This window comes from Dermacentor silvarum, chromosome 2 (assembly GCF_013339745.2).
Source record: "Dermacentor silvarum isolate Dsil-2018 chromosome 2, BIME_Dsil_1.4, whole genome shotgun sequence".
Lineage (NCBI taxonomy): Eukaryota > Metazoa > Arthropoda > Arachnida > Ixodida > Ixodidae > Dermacentor > Dermacentor silvarum.
This window is the reverse complement of record NC_051155.1, coordinates 156,741,253-156,758,475: the sequence shown is the minus strand read 5'-3', so window position 1 is coordinate 156,758,475 and position 17,223 is coordinate 156,741,253. Positions and strand designations below refer to the sequence as shown.

The 17,223-nt window shown below is 45.7% G+C and overlaps 1 protein-coding gene across 1 annotated transcript; it reads left to right on the top strand.

Moving 5' to 3' along the window:
- Positions 1-10,523: 10,523 nt before the first annotated feature.
- On the top strand, positions 10,524-13,912 carry LOC119440496 (adult-specific rigid cuticular protein 15.5). Its single transcript, XM_049662943.1, has 3 exons — positions 10,524-10,535; positions 11,713-11,841; positions 12,524-13,912. Exons 1-3 carry the CDS (start codon positions 10,524-10,526, stop codon positions 13,025-13,027), a joined length of 645 nt encoding a protein of 214 aa, XP_049518900.1. The 3' UTR covers positions 13,028-13,912.
- The last annotated feature ends 3,311 nt before the right edge of the window (positions 13,913-17,223 follow it).

Here is a 17,223-nt window from a genome sequence, read left to right as displayed (position 1 = left end):
GAAATACGTGCTCAGAATTCTTTTTAATTTCCAACTTCAGTTTGCTGTGATCCTTCAGACGCCAAGGTCAGATATGACGTTGGAGAACAGTTAGAGTATGAAGCTTGTGAGCTTATTTTGTAGAACTTCATTTGTGACCAGTAATAGCTGTATATATATTTCTTCTTATTGGGTGCAGACTTTACAAGTTCCAGCTGATTGCTGCAATGAAACGGGCACAAATACGCTCTGTTCACCCTCTCTATGACAAATAGGTAGCATCACCATTGTCCGTGTTAACGTACGGGCACTATCATATCTACCTCTCCTCGTGCATACGAGCTAAGTTGGTTGTACCGTCAACCGCAAAAGTTTACGTGACTCAGGATCTGCCAAGAAGCTGAATTCTAGCGAAGCCTGAAGACACAGCCTCAAATTAAATGTTCCAGCATGTAGTAGTATTCGCCACCTAAACAGTGATTCATTAAATTTGATGTGTCATGCCTTAACAGTGCCGTAATTCATATTTGCAGGGGAAACCGCATACCATAAACTTTTCTTGTTGACTGTACTTCGTGGATAAAACAAATGAAACACTACACTCGTACGTATATTAGTCGTTGAGCGATAATAAACAAGGCTCAGTATACGTTCTTGGAGGGATTCCAATGTTCCAAGTCGGTGGGATTTCTGCGCTTGTACAGAGCGAAATTAATAATGTGACAGCATAAACAGAATATCACCTGTGACTGCTGTTTATCACCGCGAGACGCAGCCCCTCGCACCCAGAATAAGAGATAGGATGTCAGAGAAATGGAGATATGCACAGTTCCACCGGAATGAACACCATGTAAATACAACAGAATACAAGAAAAAAAAATAAATGAATTAGAGGGCTGATGCATTCCCAAAGATTAATCAGGGACATGGTGGCCGAAAAAAAAAGAATCTGTGGCAGACATCAGCAGGCCCGCGCGTTCTTTTATAGAGTGAGCTAACCACCACGGAAGATGATTCACGCACTGTAGACGGAATCAATTTCTTATAGGCCGCATTGCATATATGCACCGTCTCAGGGGTGCTGGCCGAGACAAATCTTGTTTGCCCAACTCAAAAATCACTGTGTAGACCAGTGCCGCACTACATACAGCCAATGCGCAGCATGCGGCCTGCTAGCGGATGTTGAGCGGCCCGCGGACAACTTGAGACTTTTATAGTTTGCTGGTGCTCGAATTAGCGCTTGGTCATATCATGAGCAAAATGGCCGTTTTCTCGCCAAACACCATACACGCAATGAGTATTTTGCAGAGTCTGTCAAGCACATTAAAGGAATTGTTGGGTTGTGGCATCTTTGGAAAAAGATAAGAAGGTTGCAGGACCTGTGAAGGAGGAGATGGGGGGGAGGGGGATATTATTGCAATTATTCGACCAACGCCAATATAATAGAATCGAACAGGTGTTTCCCCATCTAATATTTCGACTGGATGTTGACTGTAGGCGGCAGCGTGTGCAAACGATACTTTTGCTTGGAGGTAGTCGTCGTATTTTGCAACGTTTAGCAATATTTTCTCACATGGAAGTGCATCTAGGGCAAGCGTGAATGGTACTCGTATCTAGCAGAATTGGCACTAGCATTATTTGAGCTTTGTACTAGGCTAATACAAATAACGATTTGGCCGCTCTTCGTCGAAACATGTTACGGAGCTTACAAGTAAGTGGGGCGGTATTGGCGGACCAATTTATTGGCACATTGCGATAGGCTTACCCACAACGCCGGCAACATTGTACGGACAAAAGGCGCAACGTTTTTTTTTTATTTTTCGTGTAATTCCTGAAAATTCGAAGGCTAAGGGCGTGTTGATGCTTCAATTATTTCTAGCATAAAATATCGTGTTTAAACTTGAAGATAAACGTTTCCCAAGTTCAGGAGAGCGCGCCACACAAGATCATCAGAACATGTGAAAATATATCCGGCACAGTTCCCTCTGTGCCACAAGGCGCAAGTCGTTTGAACATGCGAAACACGTCGCCCACCTGTTTTGCGACCCTTTGTCACAGGGCAGCTATAGCTCATCGACGTGCAGTGTTTGCCGGAGAGAAAACTTCAATAAGAACAATAAGGAAACATACCGAATAATAATGAAATATTCATGGAAGGAAGGGCGAATAGACGGAAAGACAGGGAGGTTAGCCACTTCTCAGACTGAATGGCTACCCTGTGCTGGGAAAAGGTGGTAAAGGGAATAGAAGATAATAGAAAGGAGATGCTACAAAAGAAAAGAAAGAAGAGCAAAAAAAGAGAAAGGGGGAAGGAGAATAAGACACTGCTCAAAGTCTGTTTCTACGACCAGTTCTCCACAAGAAGCGCAACAACGCTTTGAAAGCCTTCTATGCTGAGGACGGTCTTGGCCAGCAAAGGGCGTTTGTCAAGTCAGATCAACACTCTTGAAAGCTCTGTCCTGGGCGCACTGAAGCGAGACACTCAGAGAGAAGGTGGACGATTGCTTCCTCGAGGCTGCAGTTATCGCATGTAGGGCTGTTGGCCATTACGATCCAAAATGAGTGATCATTCGTGAAGGCCACGTCAAGCCACAAACGACTCAGAAGCGTCTCCTCAGCTCTAGATATTCCTGACGGAAGAAGGAACTGTAGATTCGGATCCAAGTTGTGGAGACGAGCGTTGGTAAATTCCGTCGAGTTTCACTCTGCAAGTGTAAGTTCACGTGCGAGTGAATGAAGCCCTGTAGCTTCGTCTGTTCTGGAGAACGGTATAGCTACATAGCGGAGGCAAACATGAGCATATCGGGCGAAATGAGCAAATGACTCCAATAAACAAATGACTCCATCGGGCATATGGGCCTTGACAACTCAGTGACCATCGTCACTGTTAGGTGTAAATCGGTTTGTACTGCGCCTCAATAGCGCAAAAGAAGGGGGTGGGGAGGAGGGGGGGACGACCCCATTTTAGTTCGGGCATGTTAAGCGCGGTCAGTTCGTCAACGTCTCTGATTAGAGCAATCTTACCATGCCCTCAGCAAACGCTCTCGGGTTCTGTAGGCGCCATGATGCTGATAGTCCTCAGCGCTGTTGAAACGCAAGGCGCGGTTGGTGCCTTGTTAAGGCGCTTTCATACGAGACAACCTTGAGACGAATGCCGAATCTAGCCTCATTGAGAGCCTTTCACCGAACTCGATAGGAGCGGGTTTTCTATCGATTCAGCCATCTCCGCTAAATTAGAGTACACTCCCGTTGCTTCCTGCGTACAGGTGCGGCTAGCCATGACGGATACAAATTGTGAGGGCTGCGGTGAGAGAACTCTCCAGCCATTGGCATGGCTGCAGGGCTTATGAAATGGGCTTTTGAGACCACGTCCTGGAACAAAAATAAAAAGAACTAACCCCTACTCCTGCATTTGTGGCTATCGCTTCATAGAACTTACTCCATTTTTTTTTCTTAACCTGCAGCGGCGGTCCATGCAGATAACTACAGCATTCTGCTGATGGGCACGAGGTCACGTGGTAAATTATTTGCTCAGATGTTTGCATTGAGATAAATGTGAAATGTAAAAACAGTCGGTGTGCTCAGTTTGTGATGTACGCTAAAGAAAATGATGTCAAAATTGCTCCGCAGCGTTCCACTGCATGATGTATTTCTTTCGTTATTCGTCCCAAATCTTCCGCTTCCATTCAGAGTGATCAGGCAAATTATACCAAAAGTACAAGTTCTGCAAATGAATCAGATGGAAAACTAACAGACTTAGACTGTGTGCAGGAACTATTTATGAATATGCGGTCTAGCATTGTGCATGTATGTTTGACTGGTCAGAACTTTGGATAGATGTAACAAATTCCAAGCAAGACAAATTTTGATAACACTTTTCATCGTGAACACATGCTTCCTTACTCCGAATGATGCATACATCGGTGGACGACAAACAATAGCCTACTGTGATTTACACTTATCGTCATATCAGCATCATCCGAATAAGGCCAGCAAGCGGAATCCTGTTTGATAGCTTGCCTGATCCACTCACTTGCACGTTGCAGCCGGGGCTCATTTACTTTATACAACGGCTCGAAAATCACGCACGACGAAATTAATGTGCGCTGTCGCAGGCATAATTATTCTTTCGTGCGTGCTATATCATGGGAGCCTGTGATGGCCCATATCTGCAAATAAACTCAAGCCATTAATAGTTTCCTATCAGCGTGCTGTCAATTTACAAGCTACAGCAAAATGTTTTTAATGAAATTTCTACAATTGGGTATTTCTGTAAATTCTAAAAATATTCCCCATTCGGGACCTAAGCATTAGGCTTTAGCCACAGTAACATACGCGTAACCACCTGCGAATTTTCTTTTTGTGAAAAAATAAAAATACTTGTCTAGCTCACTGTAAAAATAATTGATACGTCCCAAAATTTCATATTATTTTCAAATAGTTTAATGCTTCCAAACTTGGTATTCCTTTGTAAGTGAGACGTTTTGCGGTGGCAATAAAGGTGTCACTGAACTTAGTTAGTCTAGTTTTATTGTTATTTTAGCAAAGCAAGCAACCCAAGCAAGCGAGCGAGCAAGCAAGCTTCCGCTGACACCTGGGCTTCGGACCACGTGGAGTGCTTCATGTGCTTTCATCTATCATCACCTTTAAGTAAACCCACACCTTCGTAACAATATATTGAGAGTTCCTTTGCAAGTTTTTTATATCATTTTATATGTTTATTTATGCATTCATTGTTCATAAAAAAGAGTTTGTTCGTATTCATTGGCCTATTTCTCCTGCGTCCGCTAATCTTGGTCCACACAAACTCTTCCCACCACAGAGGCCCATGAAAGCAACAATCTGAAGATAAATTGCATCAATAAACAAAGCATGAGCGACAAAACTGGTTCGACAAGAATATAAAAAAAATTAATAGTAAACTCTGCTACTTACCTGAAAACGTTCGAAACACGAATTACGAGGTATCGTTATGCACACTTTCTTACCTCATACGGTGCTAGAATATTTGCTTCCTCGGACAATGACAACAAAGAACAAACTTCCACTGCATTCTTAACCAACACTGAATTCATAAAACGTGCTCACTCTAGGTAGATTTATTGCCTTGTATACAGGGTGTTTCACATAACTTTAGTCAAGTATTAAAAATACAAACATAGGCGCTACGCTTGTCGTACTGGTGCAGTATTGCTCTGAGCTGTATGGAGCACGTCATGATTTTTCAATCCGCCAAGCTGGGTAATTAACAAATATTGCTTAACATTTTAATTATTAACTCTAGCGAAAGATCCTCAATACAAAAGTTGTAGCGCTCGTTGAGAAACATCGTAATTTTTTATCTCTGCTAATTAAGATAACTGCCCTGATAAATTTTTCCAGCATTTATTTAAAGTGCCCGAAATTTAAAAAATACCACGTGACTGCCGCCTAACGTGCCGCGCTTTTAGTGCCCTCAAATGTAAATTGAACGAATTACCAAAGGCTGCTCCGCGCACAGAGGTCGATTGAGCAGGGTGTAGGTGACTGCGGTGGACGTTAAGTGACAGAAGGGGCGTACCGTTTTAAGAAACAAATTGAACGAAAAAGCGGCCGCCACGTGCGAATGCGATACGGGACCGGAGGAAGCATTTGACGCAGCGCTGGCATTTGTTTCTTTTCTTTTCGGACCAATGAAGAAGCACAATGGAGGGGGAGAGGGTGACAGTGTGATGAACAACGGAAATAAAAACCATGATCGCAATCACCGACAGCCTGCTCAATCAACCTCTGGGCACGGAGCAGCCTTTGCTAATTCGTTCAACTTATATTTTAGGGCACTAAAAGCGCGGCGCGTTAGCCGGCAGTCACGTGGCACTTTTTAAATTTTGCGCACTTTAAAGAAACGCTGGAAAAAAATTTAACAGGGCAGTTATCTTAGTAGAGATGAAATAATGCCATGTTTCTGAACAAGCGCTACAACTTTGGTATTGAGGATTTTTCGCTAGAGTTAATAATTAAAAAGCTAAGTAATCTATTAAATAAACAGCTTGACAGATTGAACAAAAAAGTTGTCGCAGTTTCAGCTGAAAGGCAAAGCATCAATTGCGATAGCAAATTTGTAGAGAGCTATACGGAGTAATGATATTAGCTTTATCAGGTGTATAAACTTGGACATGCAGCAGCACCGGCAACACGTAGAACTGTTCTCGACGCCGTCGGCGTTTTGCCCGCGTTCGCTCAAGATGCGTGCGGCGTTGGTGACTGTTGCCGGAGCCTCTGATATAAATAGGCATTTGGCGCCGCAGCTAAACGTCGCCTCCCTTCCCTCCCCCCCCCCCCCCCCCCCCCCCTAGGGCCTCTCGCGCGTCGGAAGAAGGCGCGTTTGCTCTACATATATGGTGATTGTAAAGGAGGAAAGAGACGCCTACTTCTGCAGCCCTTAAGGGAGCACGGCGCAGAACGCGCGTTTGTTCTCCACCGTGGGTTCACTCCCCGTGAAAGCGCGCGCCCCTCGCGCCCTTTCACTCGCACATACAGCGTTCGGCGCAACGATTTCTTTGGCGCTGAGCCGTGCTCCCTCAAGGGCTGCAGAAGATAGCGCCAACCTTTCCCTTTCCCTCAAGAACCACTTACCGACGATTTCATCTCCATTGACGTCATACGGAACCTCATGGCGACGGCGACGGCGACGGCGACGACGACGGCGACGCCGACAGCAGAAATCTGCTTTTGAGTGTCCATATAATTGCTATCGCAATAAAATATCACAAAACGCGATTACTGTGGGGTTTGCTGTATTTGTACTCAGCGACTGGCTTTGCAGTTGCGGCTGTTTAGGCATCGGCAGTTGTGACTACCGTTGTGGTTGGGGGCAAGCCACAAAAGGCGGTGGGCGCGCCGTCATCAGTGGATGGTTTAACCATCACCTCTTTCCTCTGTGCAGCCTCTTTACCCCTCTTTCTCGTCTTCTACCGAAGCTGACATCTACAGTAAGACTAAAATTCTGTGCTGGCTAGTCGCCCTACACGTGCACGTTGCATTTTGAACCTCATTGTGGTTATTCGCGACTCCATCAATTCATGCGACACCTAGCGGCGAGCGCCGGAAACCTCGTACGGAAGTCGGAGCGTCGGAGTCTGTAGCCTTCGCACTGCGATCGGGTGCGCGTCACCATCAACGAAACTCCCCACGGCCGTGGAATAATGCTGCGCTTTGCAGTTTTGCGGCGTCGAAGAGCCACATGGATTGCGAATCTTATCATAAACTGCGACAACGGCAATTGTTATGTTCGCAACGTCTTGCGCTAGAAATTTCTTTTTTTTTTTTCAGCCGAGTTTCGTTTTGTTGTTTGTGTGAAGAGAACGCGTTCCTGTTGCTTGTACTATGTTTGCAGTAAAGCGCTATAGCGAACTTCAGGAAGTTTGCGTTGAGGTTGTTACTGCCATCGTGATAACGTTCAGCGTATTGCTGCAACATGCAGTTTCATGTGATAGCCGGCGTGGTAATGCAGTTTTTATGATGCAAATGTCGCCGCGGTACTCAAGCTTTCCTTCATCTGTTATATCGGATACATGCGGCGCACAACGTGGAACTACCGAGTATGGTACATCAGCGAAAATCGCTACATCGGAGTTTCAGATACTCCCGGGTAACGTCGGTAAATCGTTCTTTGTAAACACATGTATGCGCCAGCGTGTAAAATAACTACGGGATGGCATAGCGGTACGCCTTCCTTGCGACCTGGACACGCTACCCGTGTAACTAGTGCAAATTAGTAGGCGCTCATTTGAAAATGCGTAATTATCAAAGCAATTGTATCTCTTATCAGTGTCTGAAGGAAATTGGCAGTTCAGAGGCGAACACAATATTGGCCACTTAAAGTGCAGGCTACGTAAATTAGAATAACATGAAAAATTAATTAAATTCATAATGCAGTAGCTTAGTTAACATTAATTTACACAGATACATTTGTTTTATTTCATTAGTACACAGCAGCTATAAGCGACATGTTCGTAGACAGCGGGGAGTAATCAATCATGGTCAGGCCACGCAGCACAAGCCATGTATATACATGTACATGGTGTGCAAATGTGTTTTTATTGTAGTAAGCAGATCTTTCAGTTTCTTATTTATCGTTTTGTTCTCTACAAGAGAAAAAATGGTTCGCCACAGATTCGTAGTACATGCTGGCGATAAAGTGCAAAGCTTGATTTTAGGTTCGCTTACTCTCTGGACTGAAAAGAGCGTGCAGAGTTTGCGCCTTCGCCGAATGAAAATGTGGCAACAACAATGAGAAGGCGCGCCGGCTGCGCATTTATCCGCATTTACAGCGGCAACAGCTGATCGAGCAAGTCGGTGCGCTGCTGCGGGCCATGTTAAACGTACCAAACTGAGCAGGTTGTAATATTAGACAGTTTTAGCAGAGGCTAAACCTCCATATAGCCGCCATGTTGCACAGTGTATCCAGACGCGGCCAGTTTTCGCAGTGCCCCCTGCAGTTCATTTGAGTTGCGAATAACTGAGCAACTCTGTTTGCCAGACGGACAATATGAAAACTGGCCATCCCACAAAAATGTCTTCCGCACATTCAAGTCTTTGCCTGTGCAATTAATGAAGATTCGCCCATCCGGCTTGGTCATCGATCGGCCTGCAGTATGCAACAAATAATAGTTGTTTTGTACATATATGGTGCGCATGCAACAATAACGGCTGCTTCTACTATCACATGAACAGACATGATTAATATGTGCATTCATGTTGTGATGAAAGAAGGCTTTTTTTGTATGGACGGTGATTCAACTAAAACAAACTTAAATTTAAGGCATTGTGCACTTGCTCTGTAGTGCCAGGCGCTTCACAATTAATGTCACTCGCTGCCACTTACGACTTCCACAAACGGTTCATTTCATGAAAATAATACGGTTTGCAGTAAATTTGTATGACTTATACAAATTTGGCCTTTGTTAAGTCCAGTATACATGTATTTGCACATATAATCACTTGTAATTAACTTGTAGGCTGAAGCTCTCTGCCATTTTCATTGTAACCAATCCACGATTATGACGATACAAGGTAATTTCCGCGTCGATAACACTCTTCCTAGGGCTGCGAGATGTGTGGACTAGTGTCGGGTTGCGCTGTCTTTTTATGTAAGAGTGTGATTCACAATGAAATCCCGTTGTAGCTGCAGCCAAACAGAAAATTTTCATAATGGTAGTCGGTTCGCACATGAGCTAGCTTACTAAGCCCTTCTTGGAACGCCCCAACTTGACAAAAAACAAACTTCTCAAGTGAAAACACACTGCCTTCAGGAAAATCAGTTTTCATTTACCATTGGGCCATCTTTTTTTTTTGTTTATTTACATTTTGCATACACTTTGCCCATGTGCGTAGTAAGCCTACAATCATTCTCTCTAAAGATCTTTGTTTGATGCGTCAGTTTGTTCTCCTTTATTTTTGTTTCCCATCCAACAATAAACTTAACATTTCCTTCACAATATTTTCCGGCTTACTGATGCTCACAGTGAACGCGATAAACATTTTATTTTATCAGTGCGTGACCTCGTATATAACGTGACTTAATGTCGCTGTATAGATCGAATCAAAAGAGCAAACAGTATTAACCGCGGTCGTTTAACGAGCTGGAAATCTGCCTGATTATCTGTTGGCGCCAAATGACAGAAAACGAAAGCTTTGGCAACGATAAAGGTGCGCATTGAGGGCTTTCTTTCCCTGTCGTGGCGGTGCACCACTAACTGTTCTATAACTTCCAGATATTGCCGTACCATGGGAGCTAATTCCATTTCCCGTTATTCTTGTTGTTATTCCGAGCAGCGGAAGTTAACCAGGCAGCCAAAGACAAGGACGCGTCATAGGTTATGGATTGCCAAACACCTCTAATGCTAACGGCCCAAGAGCTTAGCCTCTAATTAATCACCGCAGTGGCCTCACGCGCAACGCACAAAGCACAATTTGTGTTTAGGATATGTAATCATAGCCGAAGGACTTGGAACCGATCAGAACATAGCTTCGAGATTTGAAGACACGTTCCAAGCGCGTAGAACACGCTCGAAAGCGGCCTCATTAAAACACTCCGGGAGAGACGTGGCACTCTTTGGTACTGCCTCAACGGAAAATTTTGGCAGGGTACTTTGGGGAACTTAAAAGACAAGTTTAATGAAGCAAGACGTTTGCCTGCCACAACGCATCGACGCTGTGCCGGCAGTGAGCGTCCGTGTCCATATCGTGAGCGGCCTTGTTCGCAATACTAGTCTTCGGCAGCCTATTCGCCCCCAACCTCCCCAGCCCCTTCCTGCAGGAGTATTTTCTTTGTTTCTCGCGGGGCGTGTTTCACCGCGGGGCGTTTATTTTATCTTGCTTGAAAAGCGCGGGCACGTACTGCGCAACTTGCTCGCCCATTGGTCACTGCAGTGAGACGCAACTAACCCTCTGCAATTAGGCCGTATTCCGATACACGCTTATATAAGGTGGGGCACACAGTTGCGCCAGCAGCAGCTCAGGCCACTGCGACCGTTGGATTACGACGCGACCCACATCGTGACATGATCGCACAAGTGAGTGTCTCCCTGCTATGCGTCGAACATTTTTGGCATGGCCTTTTGACCCGAAGACACTAAATTGTGTACATCCGAAATATTGCGGTTGAGGTCGCTCGCATGATTATGTTTCTGGAGGTTTCTAACGTGACACAACGAAGAAGAAAAAAAAAAACGCTGTGTGCAGTGATCTTTATTTTTACTTTTGAGCAAATGTAGGTTTTCGAAGGCTATTCCGAGTGTAGTCTGGTGTCGTGTAATTAGTGCGATGTCATTGGTGATGCCGCGCTGGTAGCAATGTAAAAGGCTGCGCTTTCGATTTCCCGATCGATCAGGTGTGTGCAGAATGTTCCTTGGTTTCTTCTTTTATACACTAATTTGTTCACACTTTCAAGTGCCCGCGCTCTCTGAAATTTATTACGTGTGACTGTCATTGTGCATCACACTCTATTGCTGTTGTTGATAGACTTCTGTTGCCAGCATTTTGCGAAAGCAGGTTGTACTTAGGCGGACAAGACTTTTCAAGAGCTCAGCTTAAGGCCTGTTAACGCCATTACTTAATGCGCACTTCTAGGTATTAACAATAGAAAATGCTGTCATGCTCTAACAAATTCAGCATCTTCTGCTGTTTGCAATGGTTCCTTAACTCATGGTGATATACCAGAAAATTCATCAAAACGAAAAATAATGATATACTAGGGTTGCCAGATTTTCTGAAGGTACACAATCAAGAGCGCCACGAGTACGAATACGGCAATGAAAAGGAGCAGTCAGCCGTTACTTCATTTCACGTCCGCTGAAGTGAAAAGGCGCACGACGTTATCTTTGTATATTCTAGTGCTGATGGCTACGGCCCGCGAAAGATTGCACACTCCGTCGAGTTTCCATGCGGCCGCTGATTCGACCGCGTCGAAATGAAATCACTTTAGTTTACTAAGTGGGCATTGTGCTGCTGCTTTTTATTTGCTTGAGAAACAATAAGAACATTTCACAACAGGATCTCATCACATAAATTAGGAGCACCTAAAGCCGACAAAATAATAATAAAAAATTAATTAAGTTGTTAAGCTCTGTCTTTCCATATTTCTTATGTGTTGACGCAGAGGAATTATTCTATCAAAATGTAATGAATCCAGCGCACTCTAATAATGGCTTTCAAATGCAAACTCGCTTCGTTTCTTTCGCCACTTCGCAGGTGTTCTTGGTTTGCCTCTCGGCAGCGGCCTCTTCGGCTGGCGTCGTAGGAGGCTATGGAGGTCTCGGCTTGTTCGGGGGCCTCGGAGGTCACGGCTTTGGTTACGGAGCGGCTTTGGCAGCTCCACTAGTAGCTAAGGCCCCGTCGTTGCCGCCGCCCCTGTTGTAGCCGCTGCTCCTGTCGTGGCTAAGGCAGCTACCGTCGACGTCGTTGTGAGTCACTTTTTCGTTCTCACGTTTAGTGAAAAAAAGAAACAACTAAAGCTGCAACTTTGACATTGTAAAATGGGGCTTGACCATTGGAAACGATAAGGGCAAACAGATGGGTTCCATTGAAATTTAAAAAAAAACTGTAATAAATAATACTCGCATCTTGGGCTCTTTAGGAATTCTGCGCAGAAAACATCATTATCTATCATCAAATTTTCTCAAGGAGCTTTGTAGCTTACTTTTCAAATGTTGAAATTCCTCGCTTACATAGTCCTGCAGTGCCCTGTGCAATAAGTGAGGTTTCTGGCATTCTGTGACCCCCTGCTGGGTCCAAATGTGAAAACATGCAAAATAAGAGACAGCTATACCGTTTCTTTTGGATATCTTTGCCCCACAGAAACTTAGTGAGTTTTGCATTATTGATCACGTTAGTTTTATTATGCCAATTTAATTTAGTATACATGCATAAATGATGTTTTACATCGATTCCAAAGTACATGCTAAAGGAATACAAACCACGTAATTCCATCTGCGTTTTCACTCTGCATTTCTAATACCCTGATATATATATATATATATATATATATTTTTCTTTGTCGCAGGCTCCGCAAGCCACCAAGTTCGGCTACCTGACCACCGACGGACACGGCAACACGCAGGCGCGCAGTGAGGTGTCGGACGCGCACAACCGTCGCGTCGGCTCCTATAGCTACCGGGACGCGTACGGCCTCACGCGCAAGGTCAACTACGTAGCCGACGCGAACGGATTCCGCGCCGTCGTCAGCACCAACGAGCCCGGCACTGCGGCGTCGAAGCCAGCCGCCGCCGCCTACAACACACCAGCCAAGGGGCCAGTCGTGGTCGCTACGCCGGCGGTGCCTGCGGTGCCCGCGGTCGCCAAGGTAGCCACTGTTGCGGCTGCTCCCGTCGTCGCCTACGGAGGCCTCGGCCATTTGGGCGGCTTCGGCCATCTCGGCGGATATGGACTCGGCCACTTCGGTGGCTACGGTCACGTCGGCGGCTACGGTCACCTTGGCGGCTACGGTCACCTTGGCGGCTACGGTCACCTTGGCGGCTACGGTCATTTCGGCTATGGGTATCATTAGAACGGCTGACCCAATGTGACCCTCTGGACGGTGTCGAATTCGTCCACGGTGTCGAACCCCGCCTTGTTGTCTCCTTCGATAAAGTTGCATAGGGTGTGACCCTAGTAGGAGCTTTCGCAAAAGACAAGATGGCGGAATTCGACATCATGGCGGCACTCAACAGCGTCCAGTTTAGAACCCTCGTACACACGAAACCGGCACTATCCGTGCCTATGAGACATCTGCGACACAATACGTTATCTACGCTGCAATCGAACACTTCAAAAAAGTGATAAGAGCGCCTTAGGGACTGCATGTTGACGTTTCAATAGATGGTGCTTTTCGCAAAAACCGGTTTGCATTTGTTGCCAAAGGTGGCGAATGCTGGAAGTTCTTCAGTGATTCTCGGTGCTGAATTCAACGCAGTCAACGCTGGTGACTCCTGAAATCAATAGCAGTAGCTTCTTGTCAAAGCACTGTCTTATAATTCAGACGCCCCTTGGCCGACGGCACCGCAATACTCCCTGGACATCATGAGAAACAATTCAAGAACGCTGAATCACATGCCCGTGGTTCATTCCATTCTTCGGCATAACCATAAACTGCAGAATCTAAAAGTATACGGCATCGATGCACAATGTTTAACATCTTACTCAGCGCATGTGAGATCAATTTACATGACCACAAATCGGCGTATTAAGTGGGACATCTTTTAAAACAGATTTTGCTTCTTTCGGCTCTGTTTATTGGAATGCAAAGTTTTCAGACACAATTGTCTGTGGTTCTCATGTGACATATGCAGTTTCTTTAATGTTTCAGTGTGCATTTTCGGACGTGTATATGGACAATTCGTCTTACTCCTCGGATCCCACAATAGCAAACATATGGAAATAAATGACAAACCATTAAAGTTGCATAAAGTTGCATAGGGTGTGGCCCTAGTAGGAGCTTTCGCAAAAGACAAGATGGTGGAATCAATCAACAACCATTGCGAAATTCAGAGAACTGCACACACGTTTCCCAACCAATGAGAACCACTTATATAATGCATTGTAGTATATGGGACAACAATATATAAATTCATGGAGGTCTTTAACGAGGCTGAAGTATTTACTGCCTCTGGAGAACAACAGAATATACGCTTGACTCCCTTGCTAAGTATCAGTGCACTAAACCATCGTTGTACGCTGTCTGCCTGGTGCAGAAGCTTAGAAAATAATACAGTATATGTGTCAACCTCACTTTATGCAACTACAACATCGCCTTGATTAACGTTTGCGTAAGCCCTGCGGTCGCCTTCCGTTTTGTGCCTAATACATCACCATATAAATTACCCCCCCCCCCCTTCTTCATGACTTCATTCACTTTCCTTTTCCTTCGTTGCTTCAAATGCAACTTGGCATAACGTACCATTACTTGCACACAACCTTGGTGTGTTTCATTTCATTCACTGAACTAGTCTTACACCTTCTTTCTATACGCGAGAGTACGGAGCATTCCCACTCACTGTCTGGGCAAGGCCTTTAGGCTGATGTGACGGTTACTTTTCTATAGTGTACGCAAACTTCCGTTTGTGTTGTGCCGCGCTGTACTTGAACTATGAATATGTACAAAGACTTGCGAATTCTTCAAAGCAGTATTTGTTCGCACACACATGCGCTGTTGAGACGTTTTTCTTCGTGGTTTGAAAAGCAAACCGCGAGAAAATATGAATAAATAGTTGGCAGAAAGAAAAACTGCGTCACTTTCTTTCACTTCCTGCAGTTTCCTCACATACAAATGCTGTGTTGGCTGAACAAAGCTATTCAATTGATTGATGTGTAACTAAATGATTGACCGATCGACTTTATTTAACTTAACAGAAGCGCCTGAATTGTAATATATGTGAGTGATACCGCACGGTATGAAGAACTCTGGCTTATCGGCGGTATCTTATCTTTAGCCTAAATCTGATGCTTAGATCCGACATAAGATTCAGAATGTCCACCTGTACAGAAATGTCCGACACTAAATGACAGTATCACAATGATCGTATAATATCGTTCTTGAGATAAAGTAGGCTGCAGTGACAAAGCACGTCTACATAACACTGAGTAAATAGCAATGAGGAATGCATTTTTGCATGCAATTTTAGCTCTCTGCACGAAAGTGCAGAGAGCTAAATAACATCAAGGCAGTAATTATGACAGCAATTCACAATGCAGGACTAGCTAGACAAAGTCTACACCTTACTGCATCGTGTTTGCAATTTCTGAGCGCCAGAGCAGTTATAACACACCAACATGAAGTGACGATGATTGCGGATGGCTCCGTTACCGCACTGCCGTTCTTTTTTTTTTTTTGGGTTCCCCGGTTTAAACCTAAACCGAAAGGTACACCCTAAATTCTTTTATTTCCTAACTGTACGTCGGAAAAGAAAATACCTCTCCAACCCGCTAACTACGCAAAGCTGACGTCGTGACAGTATGCAGATTAAACTTGAATTTAAATTTGGCAGTGACGCATAGAAGTGAAGCGCCACGACAGTCAATAGTACGCGAGTGTTGCGCGCGTGCTCGTTCGCTGGCAGAGATAATCCCCGAAAGCGATCCGGAGATCTCTGACGTAAGAAGCGCGCGACGGAAAACGCTTAGTTTCTGCCTATGACTCGGCACCTCTCCAACCATCCCCTTTCCACCTTCTTTCTTTTTTTCTTCCAGTGCAGCTCGGTCAACTAAACAAAGAAGTGAGACGGCCAAGAAATCTGCGCGGCATTGTAGTCCACCTCGACTGCGCCCTCACCGCACGGCGAACGCGCGAACGAACCAGCCGCAGACGCCCATTATGCAAATCCGCACTCGCGCGCGAGCGTCACGAGGCGACTACGGCGCCGACCAAGCTCCACTTTGATTCACGCCGAGATATGCACGGACGCTCGCGCAAACAAACGTTGGCACACGCGCGCATACACTGCTTGGCACTGCAGCGTTCACACAAGGCACACGCCGGCATTCGCTAGCAGAGCGCGGCCTCCGATGAAGAACGAGCTCCAAGTTCGTCGCGCGTGCTCGTGTGCACGCGCTCGCATTGCTCGCTCACAGTGCAAAAAGAGAGAGAGAGAGAGAGAAACTGTCGCAGGAGGAGAGCGTCGCGCGTCGCGCCGTTTATTTGTCAACCCGCACGAGCCTCCGGGCGGACGTCCTCTCCGGCCTCTCACGGACGCCTTCTCCGCACGGCATTCATCAGGCAGAGGCCGCCGCTTGGAGAGCAAGTCGCGCGCCAGGAAACCGCTTTTCTTCCACGACGTGCAGAGGGGAAACGCCTCTGCAACGCGCTTGCCTTCACGGTCTTCGCTTTCGCTGGGGTGCCACTGCGGCGGACGATATATCGGCTCGGCGGCGAAGTGACGCAACAGTATAGTTCGGTCCGTGCCGTTTCACGCTGACGCCGTTCTTTCTTGTCTTTCCCCGGCTTCGCATAGAGTTGGAGTGAATTCTTTCCAAGGCAGGTCATTTTGTTCGCCCTATTCCTTCCTGCGCGCGCAACGCTGCGACGAGTTTGTTGCTCTTCTGCTGTACGTTTTTTTTTTTTTAAGTCTGAGGCCCCGAACGGGGCGAACCAGGAACCTACCTGCCTGAAAATGCCTGGTAAGCGGGAAAGAGTGATTATCATCAAAACTAGGATTCTGCTATGAAAGAATAAAGTGAAACTTTCCTCTTGGCATAACGTTCAGATGTGCATGGTGCTATTCTCTTTTGCAGAGTGTACGTCTCTTCCTGCAGCGCCTTGCACTAGCCAGAATATTTTTCGTTAACTGTTAAATCTTGACTATAGTAGAGTCCTACAATATTTTTCAAAGTGTAGAATGAACCTAATTATACTGATTATTGGTTCCACCTGTATGGCCATTTAACTGGTTCAGGAAATGATTGGCAGTGGAGTTGGAGCCACACTAAACTGTAGTGTGGTAGCGGGGTGCTACAAAGGTTGTTTGCGTCGCCTACTGAAACCTATTGGATCGAAACGCATTTGCGCATGCACTGTTCGAGGGGCAGGCGCAGCTGCACGGTTTAGTTGCCTATGGTTGGGTGAATAGGGAGTGTGGGGATCAGCGACGCCATCGTTTCGGAGCTGTGTGATATCAGAGGATCGCTTTGTCTTACCAGTGAGTTGTCTTTCCTCGACAGCTGCGCTAGCTCGTGTACGGGAAAGGCGCGAGTAACCAGCATCAATTCATT